At 55.2% G+C, this 24,062-nt stretch overlaps 2 protein-coding genes across 8 annotated transcripts; both read left to right on the top strand.

Moving 5' to 3' along the window:
• The first annotated feature begins 287 nt into the window (after positions 1-287).
• Positions 288-14,714, top strand: Wdr81 (WD repeat domain 81). Of its 2 annotated transcripts, XM_055619861.1 has the most exons (11): positions 288-477; positions 678-4,690; positions 5,426-5,533; positions 5,788-5,978; positions 6,095-6,285; positions 6,999-7,164; positions 7,241-7,406; positions 9,215-9,901; positions 10,419-10,564; positions 10,818-10,997; positions 13,591-14,714. In XM_055619861.1, exons 2-11 carry the CDS (start codon positions 1,030-1,032, stop codon positions 13,909-13,911), a joined length of 5,817 nt encoding a protein of 1,938 aa, XP_055475836.1. In that variant the 5' UTR covers positions 288-477; positions 678-1,029; the 3' UTR covers positions 13,912-14,714. The 2 variants fall into 2 exon arrangements, with proteins under 2 accessions (XP_055475836.1, XP_055475837.1); XM_055619862.1 differs by lacking the exons at positions 10,818-10,997; positions 13,591-14,714 and having other exon boundaries at positions 295-4,690; positions 9,215-9,915; positions 10,419-10,539.
• A 1,394-nt stretch (positions 14,715-16,108) lies between these two features.
• On the top strand, positions 16,109-23,907 carry Serpinf2 (serpin family F member 2). 6 transcript variants are annotated; one of them, XM_055620484.1, is made up of 11 exons: positions 16,137-16,205; positions 16,296-16,410; positions 17,221-17,287; positions 17,456-17,497; positions 17,612-17,674; positions 17,907-18,108; positions 18,534-18,677; positions 18,826-19,029; positions 19,599-19,741; positions 22,313-22,517; positions 23,156-23,907. In XM_055620484.1, exons 3-11 carry the CDS (start codon positions 17,225-17,227, stop codon positions 23,563-23,565), a joined length of 1,476 nt encoding a protein of 491 aa, XP_055476459.1. In that variant the 5' UTR covers positions 16,137-16,205; positions 16,296-16,410; positions 17,221-17,224; the 3' UTR covers positions 23,566-23,907. The 6 variants fall into 6 exon arrangements, with proteins under 6 accessions (XP_055476461.1, XP_055476457.1, XP_055476459.1 ...); XM_055620486.1 differs by lacking the exon at positions 16,296-16,410 and having other exon boundaries at positions 16,109-16,205; positions 17,459-17,497; XM_055620482.1 differs by lacking the exon at positions 16,296-16,410 and having other exon boundaries at positions 16,109-16,205.
• Positions 23,908-24,062: the final 155 nt, after the last annotated feature.

Raw genomic sequence — 24,062 nt, 5'->3', positions numbered from 1 at the left:
CACACACACACACACACACACACACACACACACACACACTCAAATGTGTCAGAGCACTATTTGAAAAAAGTTGTTTGCTGGCCGGGACTGTACATGAGCCAGAACCAAAGCTTTTATTGGGAGTTTTGAGCACAGGCCCTCTGGTTTCTGTTCCCTGTCCTGTGCTGCACCTAGAGCCACAGTGGCATCTGCAAGGCTGTCACCATGCTAACTGGTTCTGTGCATCTGCATTTTCAACAGGAAGTCTTAAAGGGAGAACTTTCCCTTTAAGAACTCCAGGCCTCTGTTGCCTGGGCCACTTCTCTATTTCCTAGGCCGTTGTGAGAGCCAAATGGCAAGTTATTAACCAAATGCTTCGGAAAATTAAAACTCCTTGGTTTGTAGAGTAGCGTGGGAGCGCTGAGAGGGCGCTTGTGTAAAGGCCTGGATCTGCTGTTGGCAGAGCAGACGCCTGGCTAAAGGGCTGGCATTTCCGAGGTGAGCCTCACTCGATCCGCGGCTCAGAGCCTGCAGGAGAAGAAATCAGGGATGGGAGAGCGGTCCAGTGTCTTGTTCAGGATGATCCTCCTCTGCACCTAAGGGCGGCTGAGTCGTTCGGGTGGTCCCAGAACCAAGCGAGGCTGGAAAGAAGCCCTAAAAGAGCAACGGAGCGAAGGCGTTTTTTTTCGTTCATGCAGGAGGTGGGGGCAGGAGCAGGAGGCGGGATCTCACCGGGGCCTTTAGAGACACGTGCGGTTGTTTCCGTGTCTGGGAGATCACATGACCCGCATCAGCTGACCCATCACGGTGGAGCAGAGAGCTCGCGCTCGGCGCTGCCCGCCCCGCTGCGCCCCGGAGCGCAGGACCCTGCGGAGGGGTAAGAGCACCCTCAGGCCCTCTCTCCTTTGTCTCTGGTTCGCCTAGTCACCTGTGCTCCAGCCCCCGCTCCTTGCCCATCCCAACCTTCCCGGCCTGGCACCCCGGAAGCCACTGCGAGGAGGGCCGTGGCCAGGCTCAGCCTCGCGCTGCCCCCCAGGCGGCCAGGGCCAGATGGCCCAGGGGAGCAGAGGGCGGAAAATGGTTCTTACGGCGGGGGCCGAGGGCTGTTGCCCACCTTCAGGGCCCGACATGGAGGAGCTGCTCCGGGGCGTGGAGAGAGACCTGAACATCGACGCCCGGCAACTGGCCCCGGCGCCGGGGGGCACCCACGTGGTGGCCCTAGTGCCCGCGCGTTGGCTGGCTGGTCTCCGAGAGCGCCGGCTGGGACCCTGTCCCCGGGCCGAAGGCCTGGGTGAAGCGGAAGTCAGGACCCTGCTGCAACGCTCCGTACAGAGGCTGCCCTCGGGCTGGACGAGAGTGGAGGTGCACGGGCTTCGGAAACGGAGACTGTCTTACCCGCTGGGCGGAGTCTTGCCATCCGAAGAGGGGTCCTGTAGCCCCGAAACTCTCACTCGCTTCATGCAGGAGGTGGCGGCCCAGAATTACAGGAACCTGTGGCGCCATGCATACCACACTTACGGGCAGCCGTACAGGCACAGCACTGCCCCGTCAGCTGTGCCTGCCCTGGACTCTGTAAGGCAGGCTCTACAGAGGGTCTACGGAAGCGCCTTCCTGCCAGTGGGCGAATCCGGACAGTGTCCATCAAGTGTCAGAGATGGGCCCTGCGCCCCTCGGGGCAGCCCTGCCTGCCCCAGCCTTTTGCGAGCTGAGGCCCTGCTGGAGTCACCGGAGATGTTGTATGTGGTTCATCCTTATGTGCCATTCTCCCTGCATGATGTCGTTACCTTCAGCCCTGCCAAGCTGACCAACAGCCAAGCCAAGGTGCTCTTCATTCTCTTCCGTGTCCTGAGGGCCATGGACGCCTGCCACCGCCAGGGGCTGGCCTGTGGAGCCCTGTCTTTGCACCACATTGCTGTGGATGAGAAGCTTTGCAGTGAGCTCCGGCTGGACTTGAGTGCTTATGAGATGCCTTCTGAGGACGGGAACCAGGACGTCTCTGTAGGAAAAAACGGGACAGGTGTTAGGTCCGAAAAAGAGGGGGCAGGGAGACCCGAGTGCCCCACCTGTCAGAAGGAACTTAGGGGCCTTGTGCTGGACTGGGTCCATGGCCGAATCAGCAACTTCCACTACCTCATGCAGCTGAATCGGCTGGCAGGTCGACGGCAGGGGGATCCCAACTATCACCCAGTGCTGCCTTGGGTGGTGGACTTTACCACGCCCTATGGGCGCTTCCGAGACCTCCGGAAATCCAAGTTCCGACTCAACAAGGGAGATAAGCAGTTGGACTTCACTTATGAGATGACCCGGCAGGCGTTTGTAGCAGGTGGTGCGGGAGGAAGTGGGGAGCCGCCCCACGTCCCGCACCACATCTCGGACGTGCTCTCCGACATCACGTACTATGTTTACAAGGCTCGGCGCACGCCCCGCGCGGTGCTCTGTGGGCACGTCCGGGCGCAGTGGGAGCCGCACGAGTATCCCGCCACCATGGAGCGGATGCAGACCTGGACACCTGATGAGTGCATCCCCGAATTCTACACAGACCCCTCCATCTTTTGCTCCATCCACCCTGACATGCCCGACCTGGATGTGCCGGCCTGGTGCAGCTCCAACGAAGAGTTTGTGGCTGCCCACAGGGCGCTGCTGGAGAGCTGGGAGGTGTCCCAGGACCTGCACCACTGGATTGATCTTACTTTTGGCTACAAACTCCAGGGCAAGGAGGCCGTGAAGGAGAAGAATGTGTGTCTGCATCTGGTGGATGCCCACACCCACCTGACCAGCTATGGTGTGGTGCAGCTCTTCGACCAGCCACACCCCCAGCGCCTGGCTGGGGCTCCCGCTCTGGCTCCTGAGCCTCCCCGCGTCCCCCGGCTGTTGATGCAGACCATTCAGGAGGCCACAGGCCAGGAGGACATTTCAGGACAGCTTATAAATGGTGTGGGCAGGCTTGTGTTAGAGGCCACTCCATGTGAGACTGGCTGGACTAGAGACAGGCCCGTGCCGGGGGAAGATGATTTAGAACAGGCTACAGAAGCTCTGGATTCCATCTCCCTTCCTGGGAAAGCTGGGGACCAGCCGGCCACCTCCTTCAGTCAGGCCTCACCTGGCCTGTTGTCCTTTTCAGCAACTTCAGGCTCTCGACCAGGCTGCAGGAGCAAAGCGTCTGGGTTGGACCCTGGGGAGGGCAAAGAAGGGAAGATTGTTCTTCCGGAGGGCTTCAGTCCCTTACAAGCCTTGGAAGAGTTGGAGAAAATGGGTAACTTCCTGGCCAAAGGCCTAGGGAGCCAATTGGAGGTACCTGAACAGCCTCAGGTCCAGCCACCCGTGCACCTACAGAGCCTCTTCCATCGAGACATGCAGGCACTGGGTGTCCTGTTGGCTGAGATGGTGTTTGCCACCAGGGTCAGGACACTGCAGCCTGATGCGCCTTTGTGGGTACGCTTTGAAGCTGTTCGGGGTCTCTGCACACGCCACTCCAAGGACATCCCGGTGTCTCTGCAGCCTGTGCTGGACACACTTCTGCAGCTGAGTGGACCTAAGAGTCCCAAGGCGGTGAAGAAGGGCAGGCTAGACCCGCTGTTTGAGTACAGGCCTGTTTCCCAGGGATTGCCCCCACCCAGCCCAGCCCAGCTGCTCAGCCCCTTCAGCTCCGTGGTCCCCTTCCCTCCATACTTCCCAGCTCTACACAAGTTCATTCTCTTGTATCAGGCCAGGCGTGTGGAAGACGAGGTCCAGGGGCGGGAGCTGGTGTTTGCTTTATGGCAGCAACTGGGTGCTGTGCTAAATGACATCACTCCCGAGGGCTTGGAAATCCTGCTGCCTTTTGTGCTGTCACTCATGTCTGAAGAGCACACGGCTGTGTACACAGCCTGGTATCTTTTTGAACCTGTTGCCAAGGCCCTGGGCCCCAAAAATGCCAATAAGTACCTCCTGAAGCCTCTCATTGGTGCCTATGAGAGCCCCTGCCGGCTGCATGGCCGCTTCTACCTGTACACTGACTGTTTTGTGGCCCAGCTGGTGGTACGGTTGGGCTTGCAGGCCTTCCTCGTCCATCTGCTGCCCCATGTTCTGCAGGTACTGGCTGGCGCGGAGGCCTCCCAGGAGGAGGGCAAAGGCCTGGTCGGGACCACTGAGGATGAGGAAAGCGAGCTTCCAAGGTCTGGGCCTGGCTCCTGTGCCTTTGGGGAGGACATTCAGATAGACGGGGAACCTGCTGCTTCCTCAGGCCTGGGGCTCCCAGACTACAGGTCGGGCGTCAGCTTCCACGACCAGGCTGACCTGCCAGACACAGAGGACTTCCAAGCTGGCCTCTATGTGGCTGAGTCTCCCCAGCCCCAGGAGGCTGAGGCTGTGAGCCTGGGCCAGCTGAGTGACAAGAGCAGTACTAGCGAGGCCTCACAGGGCGAGGAGCGGGGTGGGGATGACGGCGGTGCCCCTGTGGACAAGAACAGCCTCCAGTCAGGTGACAGCAGCCAGGACTTGAAGCAGAGTGAGGGCTCCGAGGAAGAGGAGGAGGAGGAGGAGGAAGGCTGTGTGGTGCTGGAGGAGGAGGAAGAACAAGATGACGTCACGGGAGCATCTGAGCTCGCCCTGTCGGACACAATGCTGTCCATGGACACGGTTGTGGCTCCTGGTGATGGACGAGACAGAGATGAAGAAGAAGAGGAGCCCCTGACAGAGCAGGCGGAAGGCAAAGAGCAGAAGATCCTCCTGGGTGAGTGCTGGGCCCGGGAGACGTTGCTCAGCCACTCTTCCTTCACCGTTTCCTGTGCTGAGCGTGGGTCCATCCTGATCCACTGTAGCGCACACAGAGCTCACGTGTGGACAGTGGTCTGATGCAGTGCAGTGTGTTAGTGTTATGTGTGGGTGGAGAGGGGCTTAGATTTGCCTTCAGGAGTCAGAGAAGGCGCCTTTAAAAGGGACACCTTGGCCTGGGGGCGGAGGTTGGTGGTAGAGCGCTTGCCTGGCATGTGTGAGGCCCTGGGTGTCTTATCTCTACCAGCAGAAAAATAATGAAGAAATAAAAGCAAAGGATGGTTGAGGTGTAAATGGAGCAGGAACTGTCGGTCAGGCCTGCCTTGGGAAGAGTATTCTAGACAGAGGGAACAGCATGTGTGCAGGTCTCCGAGGCCCCCGTGGTTCCATCAGAGAGGCAGCGAAAGACTGAAAGGGTTACTGAAGAGAGGTCACAGGGGTGGTAGCCAGGGACAGGCCTATATTCAGGGACTTGGGAATGTTGCTGGAAGGATGACCTTCCTGCAGGTCCTGCCTGCGGAGTCAGTTTCCGTGGGTCGTTGACTGGGGAGCTCTGCCATGGCCAAGTGTGTGGGCCCAGTGCGGCCAGGCTCCCCAGCAGAGCCACAGCCCCGAGCTGGCTGGGTGGGGTACAGCGGGTAGAGTGGGAAGGGCGAGTTATCTGATGAGCTCAGGGCCTGCTCCTGCCCCGCAGATACAACCTGCAAGATGGTCCGCTGGCTGTCCGCCAAGCTTGGCCCCACCGTGGCCTCTCGCTATGTGGCCCGGAACCTGCTGCGCCTGCTGACATCGTGTTATATCGGTAAGGCCTGTGCTCAGTGCTGGAGACCAGTCTTCTTGCATCTGCCCATCCTTAGCCCTCCCTCGGGGAGTCCTTCCCCTAACTTCACATCACTTCCAGGGCAGGTTCTGGGTCTCCACCTGATCCTTCCTTTCTTGGTTTGGGGCTGGGGAAGAGCCATTATGGATCGGATAGACACCGCCCCCCAGTCTTGGAAAGCAGGCTCTCCTCTGGTCTCCGCCAGCTTCTCAAGGCTGCTGGCCCTTCCTTGGCAGGGCCCACTCGGCAGCAGTTCATAGTCAGCGGTGGCGGGAGCCCCCCATCGAGTGCTGGCAACATCTACCAGAGGAGGCCAGTCCTGGGTGACAGAGTGTCGGGGCCTGTGCTCAGCTGTCTGCTCCACATCGCCCACCTGTATGGAGAGCCCGTCCTCACCTACCAGTACCTGCCCTACATCAGCTACCTGGTCAGTCCCTGCTTCAGCAGGCCCAGGCTGGGGAGCATCCAAAGACTGGCCCCAAATCTCTGGGGTTCCAGGAAGTCTGTGGGGTGGCCCGGCCCTCATCCCTGCTATGGTCCCAGGTGGCCCCAGGGAGCAACTCAAGCCCCAGCCGACTGAACAGCCGCAAGGAGGCAGGGCTGCTGGCGGCCGTGACGCTGACTCAGAAGATCATCGTGTACCTCTCAGACACGACCCTCATGGACATTCTGCCCCGCATCAGCCACGAGGTCCTGCTGCCTGTGCTCAGCTTCCTCACCTCCCTCGTCACAGGGTAGGCCCCTGCTCCGTGGGAGTCATCTGGCTGAGGGGCCCCCAGGAGGGGCTGGGAAGCTCAGGGGAAAGGAGATAATACTGGCCTGGGTGTCAAGAATCATGGCTCCAGTGCTGGGTGCGGTGGCACAAGCCTTTAATTCCAGAACCCTGGGGAAGGGAAACTTCTGTGAGTTTGAGGCCAGCCTGGTCTACATAGAGAGCTCCAGGCTGGCTGTGACTACATACTGAGACTCTTGTCTTAAACGAAAAGGGAAGAGTCTGGTTCTGGGTTGTGGGTGTGGCTTGGTGGTAGGACACGTTCCCAGCATGCAGGAGGTGCTACATTTGAGCTCTAGCACCTCAGAAAAACAAAAAAGGGGGTTGGAAAGAGCGGCTTGGGGCTTAAGAGCACTGGCTGCTCTTCCAGAGGGTCCAGGTTAGATTCTCAGCAGCCACATGGTGGCTCACAGCCATCTGTCGCTCCAGTTCCAGGGGCCCTGCCACCGTCTCTGGTCTCTATGCATTGCATGCACGTACACAGACATACATGCAGACAAAACACATAAAATTAGAAAAAGTTCTCACCCAGCCTGCCTGGACCTCCGAGTAAGGCACGCTGTCTCTGTGCCTCCGTTCTCACCTGGTTTGCGCTGATGCGCCGACAGCCTCTTTTATTGGAGGTTCTTGCTCAGGTCCTGAGGGGGGCTTGGAACTCATGCTCTCTGTTTCTAGGTTCCCCAGTGGGGCCCAGGCCCGGACTGTCCTGTGCGTGAAGACCATTAGTCTCATCGCCCTCATCTGCTTGCGCATTGGCCAGGAGATGGTCCAGCAGCACCTGAGCGAGCCAGTAGCCACCTTCTTCCAAGTCTTCTCTCATCTGCACGAGCTCCGGCAGCAGGTAGGCAGAGTATCTGGACTGGGCAGGCCAGGCCAGCGCTGTGGCCTCCCTGATCCCTTGGGCTTCCCGCCTGCAGGATCTGCAGCTGGATCCCAAGGGCTGTGCCGAGGGCCAGCTGCCAGAGGTGACCTTCTCTGATGGGCAGCGACGGCCGGTGGACCCCTCCCTGCTGGAAGAGCTGCGGAAGGTGTTCACCGTGGAGATGGCCTACACCGTCTACGTCCCCTTCTCCTGCCTGTTGGGTACTGCCCGTCACGTTGCTTTCCACAGAGTTGGTGACTGCGTCTCTTCCCCGGGTGGGCCCCAATGCTTGCCCTCCAGAGTCGGCAGTAGATTCTTTTTTTTTTTAGCCCAGGCTAACTTCTGCCTCCACCTGTCCTCTGCTGGCATTATAGGCATGTGCCAACTCATGGTTCTTCTTTTTAGAAGATAATTTTTAGAAAAATTATCTTTTTGTGTGTGATACCTGTGCTTGTGGGTGTGTGCCTTCTGTGGCGTGGGAGAGAATAGCTTTTGGGAGTCAGTTCTGGCCTACCATTGGTTCCGTAGATTGAACTCAGCTGATGAGGTTTAGCAGTGGGTCTCTCTGCCTGATGAGCTATCTCTCTAGCTCCTGTTTTTGGTGTCTCTGTGGGGGGGGTGTTTTGTTTTGGTTTGGGGGGGCTTTGGTTTTTGTGTTTTTGAGGCAGGGTTTCTCTGTGTAGCCTTGGCTGTCCTGGACCTCACTCTGCAGACCGGGCTGGCCGGCCTCAAACTCACAGAGATCTGCCTCTTCCTCCCAAGCACTGGGATTAAAGGCGTGTGCCACTGCTGCCTGGCTTAGATTTTGATTTTTAAAGATGAAATCTTACAGTGTAGTCTTGGCCAGCCTCCCACATGCCCTCCTCCTGCCTGCACCTGCCTCCGTGGGGGGTCACAGGCAGTGCCACCACATCGAGCTAACAGTGGCTCTTCAGCACAGTGTTTTTAGTATCAGAGCAAACAGATTTGGCCCCAGATCACAGTTTCCATGGTGATTTTCTTAGTTAGGGTTTTTTATTGAACATCATGACCAGAAGCAACTTGGGGAGGAAAGGGTTGATTTCATCTTACAACTCTCAGGTCACATGCCCTTACTGAGGGAAGTCAGGGCAGGAGCTCTGGGCAGGAACTGAAGCTGAGGCCGTGGAAGCACACTGGCTTGTTGCTCGTGTCTTGCCCGGTCTGACTTCTTATCTGACTTCAGGATCACCTGCCCCAGGAGGGGTACCACCCATGTGATTTGGGCTTCCTACATCAATTGTTAATCAGGAAAATGCCCACAGGCCAATCTAGTGGGGGAATTTTCCGAATCGAGGGTCCCTTTTTCCAAATGACTTGTGCCAAACTAACAAAAACTAACCAGGACAATGACATATAAAGAGAATCTAAGGGGCTGGAGAGATGGCTCAGAGGTTGGGAACACTGGCTGTTCTTCCAAGGGTCCTGAGTTCAGTTCCCAGCGACCACATCTCTGGTGAGATCTGGGGCCCTCTTCCAGTGTGTGGCACACATGCAGGCAGAATGCGGTATAAATAAAAAAATCTTTAAGGAGAGGGGGAGAGAGTGAGAGAATCTTCTGAGCAGGGAAGGCTCAGAGGAGGATGGTGGTCGCCAGAAGCTGCCAGCAAAGAAGTGGGTGGCCTGTCGGTTTTTGTGGCTTCCCTCCTGGGATGGCAGCTGTACTGGGCTTTCCTCAGAACAGGATGAGGAACCCTGTGGTTGGGTGTGTTTTGCTCTAGAGAATTCTAAGCTCCAAGAGGGAGGACACAGCTGTCTCAGTCATCCTGTGTCTGTTGCCAGTATGGTGCCTGGCATATATGTGTGTCTCTGTAGAGACAACACTGATATCTCTGTGTTGATTAAGAAAACTGTTCCGGGCAGGAGACTGAGGCTTAAAGACAAGGACTTAATTACCCAGCGTTGCCCAGTCTCGCTTTGCCTTGGCTTCTGTGGTTTCTAAGCTCTGAGTAGGTGGTAGCAGCTACTTGCCATCGTCCTTGATCTCAGGACCTTTTCCACTCCCTTGCAGGCGACATCATCCGGAAGATCATCCCCAACCATGAGCTGGTTGGGGAACTGGCAGGACTGTATCTGGAAAGCATGAGCCCCAGCGCTCGCAACCCAGCCAGCATGGAGCCCAGCATGCCTAGTGCCGGCCCTGAATGGAACCCTCAGGGTGGGGGCTGTCTCCCGGATGATGGACACTCTGGGACCTTTGGGAGTGTCCTGGTTGGAAACCGCATCCAGATCCCAGACTCTCAGCCCGAGAGTCCTGGGCCACTGGGCTCCATGTCTGGAGGGGGTGTTGGGGGCCTCAGTAACAGGAGTGAAGACAATGCCCTGAAGCGAGAGCTTCCCCGGAGTGCCCACGGCCTGAGCGGAAACTGGCTGGCGTACTGGCAGTATGAGATCGGTGTGAGCCAGCAGGATGCCCACTTCTGCTTCCACCAGATCCGCCTGCAGAGTTTCCCTGGTCACACGGGGGCTGTCAAATGTGTGGCCGCCCTGAGCAGTGAAGATTTCTTTCTGAGTGGCAGCAAGGACCGTACTGTGCGCCTGTGGCCACTGTACAACTATGGGGACGGGACCAGTGAGACGGCCCCCCGCCTCATCTATGCCCAGCACCGCAAGAGCGTCTTCTACGTGGGCCAGCTCGAAGCCCCGCAGTACGTGGTGAGCTGTGATGGGGCAGTGCACATCTGGGACCCCTTCACAGGTGAGCGGGCCCAGGTGAGCCCTAGTCAGCGGCCGCTTTACTGTGCGCCAGCCAGGCCCCTGGGAACGGGGCCTCATGAGAAGCCTGTAATGGATATCTTAAGGGGGAACAGTGAGGTGGGACAGAAGAGTTGGGGCTTGCCAGCAAGCTGCTCTGCTGCCTGAAGCCTCTGCTTTTCTACCTGTAAGTGAGAAAACACCACATTAGAAGATTCCTGTGCAGTGTCACCTGTCATCCTTGTAAAGAGAAATATGAATGGAGAGGGGAAGAGTAAATAGAGTCGCACTGGGGCAGACCGGGGTGGGGGGGTGGTGTGGGACCAGCTGCAGCAGATTGCTTTGGAGGTGGGACCTTGCCTTCGTTGTGGAAATGGGGAGATGAGAAAGCCCTGAAAGTGTTTGCATTTTCTGAGGGTAACTGGGGGCTGGGGTGCAGGCACGGGCAGAGTCAGGGGCCTTGAGTAGCCAGGGCTCTTTGATAGCATCTAGGTGCCCAGATGTACTGTGTCCTCTTTCAGGGAAGACCCTTCGCACGGTGGACCCCTCAGACAGCCGGGTGCCCCTGACCGCTGTAGCTGTCATGCCTGCTCCCCACACCAGCATCACCATGGCCAGCTCTGACTCCACCCTGCGCTTTGTGGACTGCCGGAAGCCTGGCTTGCAGGTCAGGAGGTGTGCAGTTCCCGGTGCTGCTGGGGTCTCTGAGCAGCTGTCAGGGAAGGAACGCAGAGCGGACCAGGAACACTGCAGTAGCCATGGGTGGGGCTCTGGGATGGACCGGGGTCCGGGATTTTCGCTTTCGTGGATGGAGTGGGAGAGTCAGGTCTCCTGGCTTTGTGGGCTTGAGTGGGATGGAGCGCAGTAGGGCAGGTGGTGGTGAGGGCTGGTCCTTGAGCATGATCTCCCTCTGCCTACAGCATGAGTTCCGACTGGGCGGAGGGCTGAACCCTGGGCTTGTTCGCTCCTTGGCAGTTAGCCCCAGTGGCCGTAGTGTTGTGGCTGGCTTCTCCTCGGGCTTCATGGTGCTCCTGGACACCCGCACGGGCCTGGTTCTACGAGGCTGGCCAGCCCATGAAGGGGACATTCTACAGATCAAGGTGACTGCCTTTGACCCCATCCTTTCACTTCTGCTCAGGGTCTGGCCTGAGTGAGGACAGGTTTATGCTGGTGTCCTTTATGCCTAGTCAGGGACATTTGATGGTTATGGAAGGTGGCCTTGTAGGCCAGCTCAGGACCCAGCTGTCTAAGAGGCGGGTTAGGGGCAGGAACCAGGCCTAGAACTGACCCTGCTGCTCCACAGAGATGTTGTAATGAGTAACCCTTGTCCATATTTGCCTTGCTTGGAGGATTGTGACCCAGTTCAGGTTAAATAAAGCTCAGCCTGGAGGCTGTTTACTGCCTGGAGACCACTGAGCAGAGTCCATGCCCCCTGTTGGGCTGTTCTGATGGGGGCAGGAGCATGCCTGTCCCTGTCTTCTGTATTCAATCGTTGGCCTCAGGGAATGCCCAGCAAGCTCTAGGAGGGGAGAAACAGAGCTGCTTGTGGAGGATTTCTTCCAGCAGCCTGATGGAGGCTGAGGACATTCCCTGCTGCTATCAGAGAAGACAAGCTGCCCAGCTTTGTCCAGAGCCCCAGGCACCCTGGCTTGCAGGTGCCCCTAAGTTCTACCATTCTAAAGAAGTGTCAGGATGACTCTGCCTCTGCGGCCGTCCTGGGTGTCAGCCCCAGTTCTCTCTGAGGTGTCTGTGAGCATGTTTTTCCCACGTGAAATGAGGACAGTGCCAGGTGCTCTTCAGAGGACCGAGTTTGGTTCTCAGCGTCTACACTGGGTAGCTCAGAACTATCCAACTCCCGCTCCAGAGGATTCAACACCCTTTATGGCCTCTGTGAGCACCAGCCCTCTCATACAGACAAACACACACAAATAAAAATAAGTATTAAAAGAGGACAGTGACAGACTTGGTGGCACACGCCTGTGATCCCAGCACTCAAGAGGCCAGTGGATCTCTGTGAGTTCAAGGCCAGCCTGGCCTACAAATAGAGTACAGGACAGCCAAGGCCACACAGAGAAACCTGTCTCGAAACAAAACAGAAAAAAAGGACAGTGACAGCATGTCTCTCACACATTGGTAGGAAGCTCAGATGTGGCAATGTCTGCAAAGAAGCTGTTGGATTTTGTTAATTTTTTATTGTTATTATTATTTGACGTGTATTCGTGTTTTGCCTTCATGTGTGTCTGTGTACCACACATGCTGCTGCTTGAGGTGGTGAGGCTCCATGTGGGTGCTGGGAATTGAACTCCAGTCCTTTGCAGCAACAAGTGCTCTAAACCACTGAGTGAACTCCAGCCCTTTTTCTTAAATTCTTAGAAGGTTGGGTCAGGCATGGTAGCACACATGCCTGTGTGCTCTAATCACAGCACTCTAAACCCAGAGTTGGGTTGATCTCTGTGAGTTCAAGGCCAGGCTGTTCTACAGAGTGCGTTCCAGCGCAGCAAGGGCTGTTAACACAGAGAAACCCTGTCTCAAAAAAACAACAAAACAAAAGGCTTAAAGATTTGTTATTCACTCACTTACTCGTCAATTAATTAATTAATTAATTAATGAGGCAGGATCTCTTCTATGGCCTTGGCCGTCCTGGAACTCACTGTGTAGACCAGGCCGGCCTCATACTCACAGAAGATCCTCTTGCCTCTGCCTCCTGAGTGCTGGGACTAAAGCTATGTGCCAGCGTGCCCGACTCTTTTATATGTGTATATGAGTGTTTTGCCTGCTTGTGTGTATGTGCGCTACCTTCAAGCAGTGCTAGCAGAGGTAAGAAGCCAGTGTCACATCCCTCGGGACCTGGAGCTATGGATGATTTGGGTCTCTGTGTGGGGGCTGGAAATCAAACATGGCCTTTTACGAGAGTTCCAAGTACTTCTGGGCCATCTCTCCAGCCCCATAAACCACGTTTTTTTCCCCCTTTGAGACAGAGTTTTGATATGTAGTTCTTGCTATCCTGGAGTAAAATCTTTTTCTCTCTCTTTTTCTTTGCTCTCTGTCTCAGTCTCTCTCTCTCTCTTTTTCTCTCTCTCTCTCTCTTTTCCCAGACAGGGTTTCTTTGTGTATGTAGTCTTGGCTGTCCTGGAACTCACTCTTGGACCAGGCTGGCCTTGAACTCAGAGATCCACCTTCCTCTGCTTCTCTGAGTGCTGGGATTAAAGCTGTGGGCCACCACTGCCTCACTAGAGTCTGTTCTTAAATGACAGTAATGGTTGCAGGTGGTTTTTGTTTTTGGCGTTTTTTGCTTGTTTGTTTTGGGGTCATTTTGATTGGTTTATTTCATTTGTGTTTTGAGACAAGGTTTCACTCTGATCCCTAGGTGGCCTGGAGCTTCTTATGTAGACCATGCTGTTTTCAAACTTGTTCTGAGCACCGGGTTTATGGGCTTGGGCCATCTAGCCCAGCCAGTGATGGTCATGTTAACAACAATATTATTTAATTTTGCTTTTGGAGACATAGTCTCACTGTTTATCACCCAGACCCTGGCTGGCCTGGAAATCACTGTGTAGACCACGCTGACCTTGAATTCACAGAGATGCCTTTGAGTGCTGAGATTAGCAGCAGCCTGGAATGGTGTTGGAGTTTGGAGGGTAGCCAAGATACCAGGTCCCCCCTGACGCGGTGTGCTCCTCCCACTCTCTGCAGGCTGTGGAGGGCAGCATGATAGTGAGCTCCTCTTCCGACCATTCCTTGACGGTCTGGAAGGAGCTGGAGCAGAAGCCCACACACCACTACAGGTCGGCATCGGATCCCGTCCACACCTTCGACTTGTACGGCAGTGAGGTGGTCACTGGCACTGTGGCCAACAAGATCGGCGTCTGTTCTCTGCTTGAGCCACCCTCCCAGGCTACCACAAAGCTCAGTTCTGAGAACTTCCGTGGCACACTCACCAGCCTGGCTGTGCTGCCTACAAAACGCCACCTTCTGCTGGGCTCGGACAATGGCATCACCCGCCTCCTGGCGTAGGTTCAGGCAGGAGTTGGCTGTGGGCAAGGGTGAAGAGACAGCCCTCAGATCCCCTCCTCAGCCTTGACCTCTCAGCAGCCTCCTCTAGGCAAGTCCCAGGCTTTGGGTACCCACATGGCCTGCTGTCTGGGGTCACACAGCTCCTGAATCTCCAAAGCCATGAAGTGGCTTCATTCATGGAACTGGGGAGATGCTGTTCCCAACCAGCAAGACAGGGAGCAGGGAGAAGCACTGAGGTCCTCATTGCTCCCCAGCTCTGCCTTCTGGGTTCACATGGGGAGAGGGACCCTCCAAGAAATGAGAGGGTCTGTGTTCGGCCAGCTTCTTCTAGGCAAGCCCTCCCTAGCTCTGTCTCCCGTCCAAGTACTGACGGTACCTGGGCTCCAGCCTAAGGAGGGCTAGCCATGACCCAGGAGTTTAAGGACTTGAGCTGGGGTGACGTATCCACTTGGCCAGGTCTTCCCAGTATGGGACCAGAAAAGGGGGGAGAGGGGAAGTAGAGCCAGGGAAGAGGTTATATGGACCCAGATGGTCCAGGAATGAATCCATGCCTTGCCTTGTACCCCTAACCACAAGTGTTTGTGCCTTGAGCTGGGGAGGCAGCCCTTGGGACCAGCACCCCTAGGGAGAAGGGGCAGCAGGAATCATCTCTGCATCTCAGGTTCCTCCCTGGGGTGGGAAGAGCCTGGCATCTCTTGAGTCCCCATTTGGAGCAGAGAAGAGGTCTGAGATGAGGCCCCTGCTGCCTCCTCACTATTTGCAATCCATGTAAATATCAATAAATTCTTTGGAAGAGCCATGGAGCTGAGTGAGGCTGTGTTGTGTTTTGTTTTGCCAAGGCTGGGCTCAGGCATTTCTGCCTCGGCCTTCCATGGAGCTGGGGTAGTGGCATATATCACCATGTTTGGCTTATAGCTTGTCTTTGTTTTTTTGAGATGGTTTCACATAGCTCAGGTTGGTCTTAATCTTGGGGTGACCCTCCTGTCTGAAGCAGAGTGCTGGGCTTATAGGCATGAGCCACCAGGCACAACTTAATTCTTTTTTTTTTTTTTTTTGAGACAGGGTTTCTCTATGTAGCCCTGGCTGCCCTGGACTCACTTTGTAGACCAGGCTGGCCGGCTCCAAGTTTCATTTTTTTAAAGACATTTTTGCATGTGTATGAGTGATTTCTCCACTTGTACATATGTGTACCAAGTGTGTGTCTAGTCCCTGCGGAGATCAGAAGAGGGCATCAGGTCCCCGGGACTGGAGGCAACTGTCGGTTGTGAGCCACAGCGTAGCCGATAGGAATTGAACCTGGATCCTCTGGAAGAGCAGCCAGTGTTCTTAACCTCTGAGCTGTAACTATAGGCCCATGCCCAGCTTTTTTTTTTTTTTTTTTTTTTTTTTCATACAAGGTCTAGTCCCTCAAACCACTGGCCTTGAACTTGATGTGTAGCTGAGGTTGACCTTGTTATATTCCCCACCCTCTCACCTCTACCCTCCAAGTGCTGGTATTGGCTTGTATCACCAAGTTCGTCTTGATGGCAGTAGGGTCAGGAAAGCTAAGAGCTGGTAGTTTCCAGAGCTCTGAGGAGCAGAGCAAGAGGTGCAGTGAGGGAACCATTGTCCTCTGGTTGCCTTGGATGCAGAGCTTCTGGTCTCGGTGGCGGGGCCAGTTTCAGCCTGCTCATCCTTGGGGAAAGTGAACACTGCTGAAGAGGTGGGACCCTGGAGGGCCTGCCTCCTTCTGAGTCTCATCTCCCCACCCCTTGCCTTGGGCCCCAGGAACCTGGGCTTGTGACAGTTGGGTGAACAGGCTCCTGCAGCAGCCCCTTCCCTGGAACAGTTGTGGTTGGGGGTGGGGAGATGGCGGGTTGTGACTCCGGTCCCAGTTCTGTGCCCTTGTGAGGATCACACAGTCCCCCTAAGCCTGACTGGATAATCCCCACGTGTTGAGGGATCAGGGGAAGGCTTGCCAGGTCCCTGAGCATCCCCGATCTACTCTTGCCTGGCCCGACCTGGCCTCGTCGACTGTCTGCCCCTGTAACTCCCTCCTCCAGGCTCAGGCAGGGTTCTGGGTGGCTGTCTTAAGATTAGAAGCTTTGGTGGGAAAGGGGCTTCTGGCCCCCATATCAATGTTTAACCGGATGTGCAGGTCAATATTTACCAGCAGAGAACGCAAGCTGAACGGGGGTTGGCTGAGAGCAAAGGTCCTGTGGGAGGAGAGAGCTGGGCTGGCTGGCTGCACCGTGCAGAGCGTGGGGATTGAGCGGGTCCAGAACACTGTGTGCTGCAGCGAGAAGCCTGGAGAGGTAGGACAGAGGGGTGGTACAGATGAGGGGGCAGCTGCACCTGGGCAAGGGGTCTGGCTGAATTTATCCAGGGAGCCTGCGGCTTCACAGAGGCCTGGGGTGGTGAGGAGCAGAGGTGCGGCAGCTTCAGAAGTCTCTCCAGCACTTCAAAGCCTGGAGGACTGTCCTTACTGGGAGGAGGTTGCAGATGAGGCCCTGGCTGAAGGTATTGGACACAATGGTGGGGGTGACGGAAGAATGCTCCGGAAGAGCTGGCCCTGAGACAAGGCATGGGTAGGAGTTGGGGATGGGAAGGAATCCTTTATTGGAGGCTCCGGACAGAAACCTGCCCACCCCCACTGGCCAGTCGGGCTTCCCGAAAGCACCTTGGAGCAGAATTCAGGGCCGAATTGGGATGAGGCTCATGGTCCCTGTAAGTCCAAAGGTGTCTGGGTCAGTCATTCACTGGGCTCTGCTACTGGGTCAACAAAGCAGCTTCCTGGCTGCCCTGCCACCAGAGCTGAACTCTCGGGGCCTTTGGGTAGGACCTGGACGGCTTGAGGAAGGCTGGAGGAAATGAACAACAGGTCAGATGGGTTCTTCAGGATGGGAAGCCTTCCCTGATATCTGTCACTGAGGGCCAGGCATCATACTCAATATTTACAAAGATTCTTATTTTGGTCCTCAAAAAATCTACATGTGAAGAGGAAGGACTTCTACCACAAATTTTCAAGACAAGGCAAAGCTCAAAGGCATTAAGGGAAGAGCCTAATGTCCTCTGGCAAGAAGCAGAGACTAGATTTGAACCCAGGACTGGTCAGCAATATGAAACTTAAAGAATACAGACTAAGTGAAAAACCACAAGGGTGAAAACAAATTCATGAAAATCCCACCTCTCAGGTTAAGGTCCACAGTTTTAGGTGTGGGTCCAGGTTCCACAGCCTGGCGGGGTCAGGGAGCCCGTGGGTAGCAATCAGTCTACTTCCTGGTGTTTTGAGTGTGAAGTGGGGACTGACTCTTCCTGTTTTGGATGCAGGATCATGACACTGCTCCAGGGGCTCCTGGTACTCAGCTTATCCTGTCTGCAAATCCCCTGCTCCACGGTGAGGCTGAACTGAGAGGTCTGGGTGGGGCGAAGGCAGTCAGGTTGAAGGAGATGCTGGGGGTAGGGGCAGGTTTGGAAGAGGACAGAGGGGTTGGGAGGGAGAAGCTGTGTCCAGGGAGCAGTTAGCTCTGAGGGACCTCCCTGCCTATGGTCACCCTTTTCTCAGCAGATCTCTCCTGTGGGTGCCATGGATCTCCCGAGCCAGCAGGTACTCAAAAGTGAGGGCTTCGGAGGGAAGAGCTCAAGGTTTTCACCCATGTCTTGGGCAAGGTGGGGACATATAGGAAGGGCCTTTTCTCCATCTCCTTTCTCCTTTCTCCAGCCAGTGAGCGAGCAGGCCCAGCAGAAGCTGACCCCGCTTGCCCTCCTCAAGTTAGCCAACCAGGTACAACCAGGTGGGGCTGGGGAAGAGTGGGTGGGGCCAGAGGGAAGAGCAAGAGAATGGGGGAGAGGAGACATGGTCCTGAGACTGATGTTCACGGGTTCAGAAGGGATGGGACTCCAGCATGGCCATCTCCTCAGATCTTTGCTCCCCTGTAGCATGAGGATTGTGAGGGAGATGAGGAGAACCTGGAGCTGACCCCTTGACCTTACTGACCTCTGATCTGTCCTTGTAGGGTGTTGGTGACCATGCCCCCCTGAAGAGGTCCCTGGGAGACTGCAAGAGTACCCCAACTGCAGAGGAGAGTCGCTGGCTGGCTCAGGCCATGATGGCTTTTACCACTGACCTGTTCTCCTCGGTGGCCCAAACATCCACCAGCTCCAACCTTGTCCTGTCACCCCTTAGTGTGGCCCTAGCCCTCGCTCACCTAGCACTAGGTACTGGGGCAGCACCTGTCCAGAAGTCGGAAGCCACAAAGGGTTCAGTGCCGCAGGGGTTCCTCCATCAGGGACACATTTGGTAGAATGCAGGTGTCTGAGCTGGCACCACCCTCTATGAGTCAGAAATCAAGGGGTAGCCTACAAATGTGGTGGTTGACAAGTCCCCCGAGTTATTTTAGCACAAGAGTTTGGTGGCTATAGAATCTTCCACTGGACATGAAGGCCTCGCTGTGGGAAACGGCGGTACCCTGAGTGAGTCAGCAGCAGAAATGAAAGTAGAATTTGAGGGTCCTATGGCTCAGTGGGTGTGGGAGGGGAGGAGAACAGTGGTCCTTCGCCATGTGGATGTGAGAGGGTGCGAGTGGGAAGTAGGGCAAGAAAGAACCTGTGGCCTGGGCCTCAGCCCACTTGGTCCCCTTCAGGTGCTCAGAACCAAACACTGCAGAGCTTGCATCGAGTGTTGCATGTGGACACAGGGTCCTGCCTTCCCCATCTACTGAGCCACCTCAGCCAGAACCTAGGCCCCGGGACAATCCGACTGGCTGCCAGAATATACCTGCAGAAAGGTAGGTGCTGACGGCACTCACTGCCCAAGAAGTGCCCTGCCATTAGTGAACAAGACTGAGGGAGAGGGCTTGGTTTCGGTAGCCAGGCAGAATGCTGGCGGCTGTGGAGGCCCCGCCCTGGGATGAGCTTCTGGCTCATTGCTTGCAGGATTTCCCATCAAGGATAGTTTCCTGGAGCAATCAGAAAAGCTCTTTGGTGCAAAGCCTGTGAAACTGACTGGAAGGCAGGAGGAAGACCTGATGAACATCAACCAATGGGTGAAGAAGGCCACGGAGGGGAAGATTGAGGATTTCCTCTCTGAGCTGCCAGACAATACTGTGTTGCTTCTCCTCAATGCCATCCACTTTCACGGTGGGCTCTTCTTCCTCCTCCTCTTCCTTCTCCCCCTCTTTCTCCTCTTCCTCCTCCTCCTCCTCCTTCTTCTGTTTATGTTTTTTCAAGACAGGATTGCTCTGTGTAGCCTTGGCTGTCCTGGACTCACTTTGAAGGCCAGGCTAGCCTCGAACTCACAGAGATCCACCGGCCTCTGCCTGCCTGCGTGCTGGAATCACAGGCGTGCACTCGGTGGCGCTCTGTTCTTAAGCTGCTCACCCGGACAGCCCCACCTGCTCTGTCAGCTAAGTGGGGTTGTGTAAGCTTTGCTCTGAAGTTGCTAGGCCATAGAGTGGGAGATTGTCTGGTTGTGTGAAAAGGAAGCTCAGAAACTGTGAAGGACAGACCACCCTGAGAGAAAACTAGGACCATAGAGGGACGGAGAAACGCAAGCCCAATGTAGGGAGGGCACCTGAGATCGATGGGGTGGCAACTGGCCCACCTCTGGGAGCTTGGCTCCTACCGTTTGTTCCCTGAATGGGTTCTAGGTGCATAGGGCAGGAGGCTGATCGTATGTTACATGGCTCCTGCCCTCTGCCTGGCTGCAGGTTTCTGGAGAACCATGTTTGACTCGAGCCTCACCCAGAAAGACTCCTTCTACCTGGATGAGCAGTTCATGGTGCCTGTGGACATGATGCACGCACAGTCCTACCCTCTGCGATGGTTCCTGCTGGAGCAACCTGAGATACAGGTCATCCTGGCTTTTGGCTTTTGCTAGCAGACTAGGCCTGGTACTGGGAGAGAGGGTCTGTTATGTCTCCATTCAGAACACCGCCTCTTTGAGGTTCATTTGCTAAGATAATATATTGAGCTTTTGTCACATGCCAGATACTGTTGGGATCTACTCTGGGATTCTAGTGGCTCCCAAGAAGACCAGGGCCCTGCTTTGAAAGAAAGATAAGGGTTCCCACACAGAGCTTCTTTAAGGGAATTTGGGTTTTGAAGCCTGCTGCTCAGAGCATTCCGATTGGAGGGAGCTGCATGCCAAGCTGGCTTCCCTTGCTTCGTGTGGCTCCTTGGCTAGGATATTGATCCTTGGGCCCATTACCTGTGCCCGAGACAAGAGTATGGGCTGATTCTGTTTGTTTGAGACATTGTCTGGCAATGCTACACAGACTGGCTTTGAACTCATGATCTTCCTGTACCTGCTGTCTGAGTGCTGGGATGCCAGGTGTGTGGCATACACCTACTCACCCATTCTGTCAGTTAGTTTTGCTGGGCAAGCAAGGCATAGCATTGGTGGTTCTGCAGGAAGGAGCCTTGTGGGCAGCCTGACTTCTCTCTAGCTCGTGAGAGAATGATCGCCTGGTTGGCTCCGCCGAGTGCCTCACCTTCCTGTTGCTCCTGCCCTGGAAGCCCTGTGCTACGAACTCTTCCTTCATCCCCTGGCCCCATCTCCCCAACCTCCTTTGGCCTTTCATAGTCAGGCCCAGGCAGCCAGGCCTGGCACCCATCCTCCCACTGGTGCTATGCTACAACTCAGAGGGTCTCAGCATCAAGAGTCTTGAGCCTGGTGATTTCTATGCTGCCTTAACTGCAAGAATTCTTCAAAAAAGGTTCTATGGACTAAGTGCAGTGGCTTACACCATAATCCCAGCACTTAGGAGGTTGAAGCAGTTTGATGATAGTCAGGGCTATAACCAGACCCTGTCTAAAGAGAAAAAGAAAAGTTCCATTCCAAATCTCGGCATAGATAGCAAATTCACTGGGTGAAGGTGAAAGGTGAGAGAGGCAGATTCCTACCCTTTCCAGTGGCTCCTCTATAGGTCATTTTGAAAGGCAGTAGCTCCACCTGCTATCTATAGGCAGGACTGAGAGGCAAGGCCCGGAAGGTCCGTAGCTTGTTTGTCCAGCCAGCTGGTAGCAAGTGGAGAAGCCATCTGTACTCCAGAAGACTCCAGAAGATTCAAGTGTGGCTGGTCACTAGTTCCGAGTCCTTGCCCCGCGTGCATGAAGCCCTTTGTTCTTCCCCTAGCCTCATATAAGCCGGGCACGCCGATGCCACCTGCTGTCACGAGTACTTCTGAGACAGAGGCAGGAGGATCAAAAGTTCAAAGTGGAGAAACAGCTCCGCAGTTAAGAGCACTTGCTGTTCTTGCAGAGGACCAGGGGCTGATTCCCAGCACCCACTAGGCAGCTCTTAACCACCTGTCACTCAGATTCCAGGGGAAACGACACCCTCCTCTGGACTGTGAGGGTGCTGCAGGTATATGAGGCACAAACATTCAGGCAAAATGCCCATATACTAAAATAAAAATAGACCTTGGAAGGAGGCTCAGAGTCATCCCAGTTACACAGTGAGTTTGAGGACAGCCTGAGATACAAAACCCTGTCTTTTGTTGTTGTTGTTTAGAAACAGGGTTTCTCTGTGTAGCTTTGGCTGTCCTGGACTCGCATTGTAGCCCAGGCTAGCCCCAAACTCATGAGATCCACCTGCCTCTGCCTCCCAAGTGCACCACCAATACCTGGCTTACTCACTCACTCACCAATGCCCTGTCTTTAAAAAGCAAAACAAAACAAAAATTGGGCTTGATGGTACAGCTCTGTAATCCCAGCACTTAGGAGGCGGAGAGGCAAGAGGATCAGAAGTTCATGGTCATCCTTGGCGAGATAGTAACTTCCAAGCCAGCTTGGTGTTTATGAGGTCCTGTGTCCAAAAAAGGTGTCAGGAGGCAGAGGCAGGCAGATCTCTGTGAGTTCAGTGCCAGCCTGGTCTATATGGCAAGCTCTAGGACAGCCAGGCCTACACAAAGAAACCTTGTGTAGAAAGAACAACAAAAAGATGACCAAAAAAAGGTGGTGAGCAACTTAGGAAGACAACTGATGTCTGCCTCCCTTTGCTTTCACACACACACATGTGCAAACACACTTGTGCATGTTTGCGCATGTATGCACACACAGAGATGTAAATGCATTATCTCATCTGGTCACGTGCCCCCCTGATATCACTCTGCTTCCCAGGTAAAGTGAAGGCACACTAAGCTTGAACCTCTGGCTCTTGTCTCAAAAGTACAGAAGTAGCCAGGGCGGTGTTGCCTGTCTATAATCCCAGCACTCAGAGAGGCAGAGACAGGCAGATCTCTGTGAGTTAGAACCAGGCTGGTCTACAGAGGGAGCCCAGGGCAGCCAAGGCTACACACAGAAGCCCTGTCTCGAAAAACCAAAACAAACAAATAAACAAAAATTACAGAATTTAGGCCCAGACTCCAGTCAGGTCAAGGTGCATTCTGGTCCTCACGGTCTCTCCTTTTCTTGTCTGTAGGTGGCTCATTTCCCCTTCAAGAACAACATGAGCTTTGTGGTCATGATGCCCACTCATTTTAAGTGGAACGTGTCTCAAGTACTAGCCAACCTGAGCTGGGATACGCTATACCAGCCCTCTCTGCGGGAGAAGCCCACCAAGGTGCAGCTGCCTAAACTCCATCTGAAGCAGCAGCTGGACCTAGTGGCCACCCTCAGCCAGCTGGGTAAGGGAGTTGGGGAGAGGGTGGGCCCAGGGGTCTGGGCAGGGTATGTGAGCTGGCAGGGTGTCTGAATCAGAGGCGGCCCGCAGCCTGGAGCATTCAATACGCTCCCTCTCCTTCTGTCCTGGGTAGATTGGGATGAACTACTCTGCCACCTAAGACCGGGCATCACAAAGAACCCTGGGTAAAGAGTTCAGGGTGATATGTGAACCTCACTGGCTAGCTTGGAAAGGGAAGAGGAGAGGCTGGGTCGCCATGTTGAAGAGCTAAGAACTCAGTGTGTACAAAGGGCTCAGCCTAATGGAGTGAGCGCTTGAGGACTCAGGTATTTACCCTGGAGGACATCAAACCAGGACCTAGGGCAGACTTTGATCAAAAAGGCTTCTAGCTGGACGTGCCTGTAATCCCAGCAGTTCATGGTCTACAAAGCATGCCCAGGACAGCCAGGGCTATTACACAGAGAAACCCTGTCTGGAAAACAGAACAAAACAAGGTTTCCAGAAGTGGTGTCCAGGCTGAGACGTGAAGGATTAATGGATACCAATTAACATGTGGGTTCCAGCGTTCCCTTTAGCGAGGATGCCAGACAGGACCACGTGGCCTGGGGGCAGCACTGACCAGTCATCTGCTGCTCTGGACAGGCCTACAGGAATTGTTTCAGGGCCCAGACCTGCGTGGGATCTCTGACCAGAGTCTGGTGGTGTCTGGCGTGCAGCACCAGTCAACCATGGAACTCAGTGAGGCTGGCGTGGAGGCGGCCGCAGCCACCAGCACAGCCATGACTCGGATGTCCATCTCCTCCTTCACTGTGAACCGACCCTTCCTCTTCTTCATCATGGACGACACCGTAGGCATGCCCCTTTTTGTGGGCAGCGTGAGGAACCCCAACCCCACCGCACAGGCCCAGCTCCGGGAACAGCAGGATTCCCCTGACAACAGGGTCGTCCGGAAAGACAAGGCCGACTTACATGGAGACAAGACCTTCGGCCCTGACTTGAAACTTGCACCCCGCTTGGAGGAGGACTACCCCCAGTTTAGTGACCCCAAGTGAGGGGTTCATGGGCAGCAGCACCCTGAGTCCCCACCTGGATCAGCTTCTCAACTCTTGTGACTCTTTCCAACCAGCTTGTGGGGTAGGGTGGGGCCTGGGGAGATGGTCTCCAGGGACAGGAGCAGTTCTTAGAGCAGCTCCGGGATAGGAGGTGGGGCGGGGCCTGGAGGGAGGCAGGCACAGGGAGTCTTCTTTTCTTCCAGAGGGACTCAGGGGTGACCTTGTGTGGGCTGGACACTTATGGATGGATACAGTTTTGGCTAGTGGTAGGTTAAACAAGACCCTAATATAGGTAGTTGGGGTCCCTTCACATTTGTAAGCGGAGGCTGGAGAGGCCCTCTTCAGACATGTCCCTCAAACACCCTAGGTGGGAAAAGGAGAGACAGGTGTTGGTCTCCTGAGCTCAGACCCTGACCTTGCTGTTGTACATCGTGGGTGGAGGCTGACCTACCCAGATTCTGATGTTGCTGAACACATCTAGCCCCCCCCCCCCCCCC

The sequence above is a fragment of the Psammomys obesus genome, unplaced genomic scaffold (genome assembly GCF_907164565.1).
Source record: "Psammomys obesus unplaced genomic scaffold, mPsaObe1.curated_primary_1811, whole genome shotgun sequence".
NCBI classification, from domain to species: domain Eukaryota; kingdom Metazoa; phylum Chordata; class Mammalia; order Rodentia; family Muridae; genus Psammomys; species Psammomys obesus.
The sequence above is the reverse complement of the archived record's forward strand: the minus strand, read 5'-3'. Positions and strand labels throughout refer to the sequence as shown.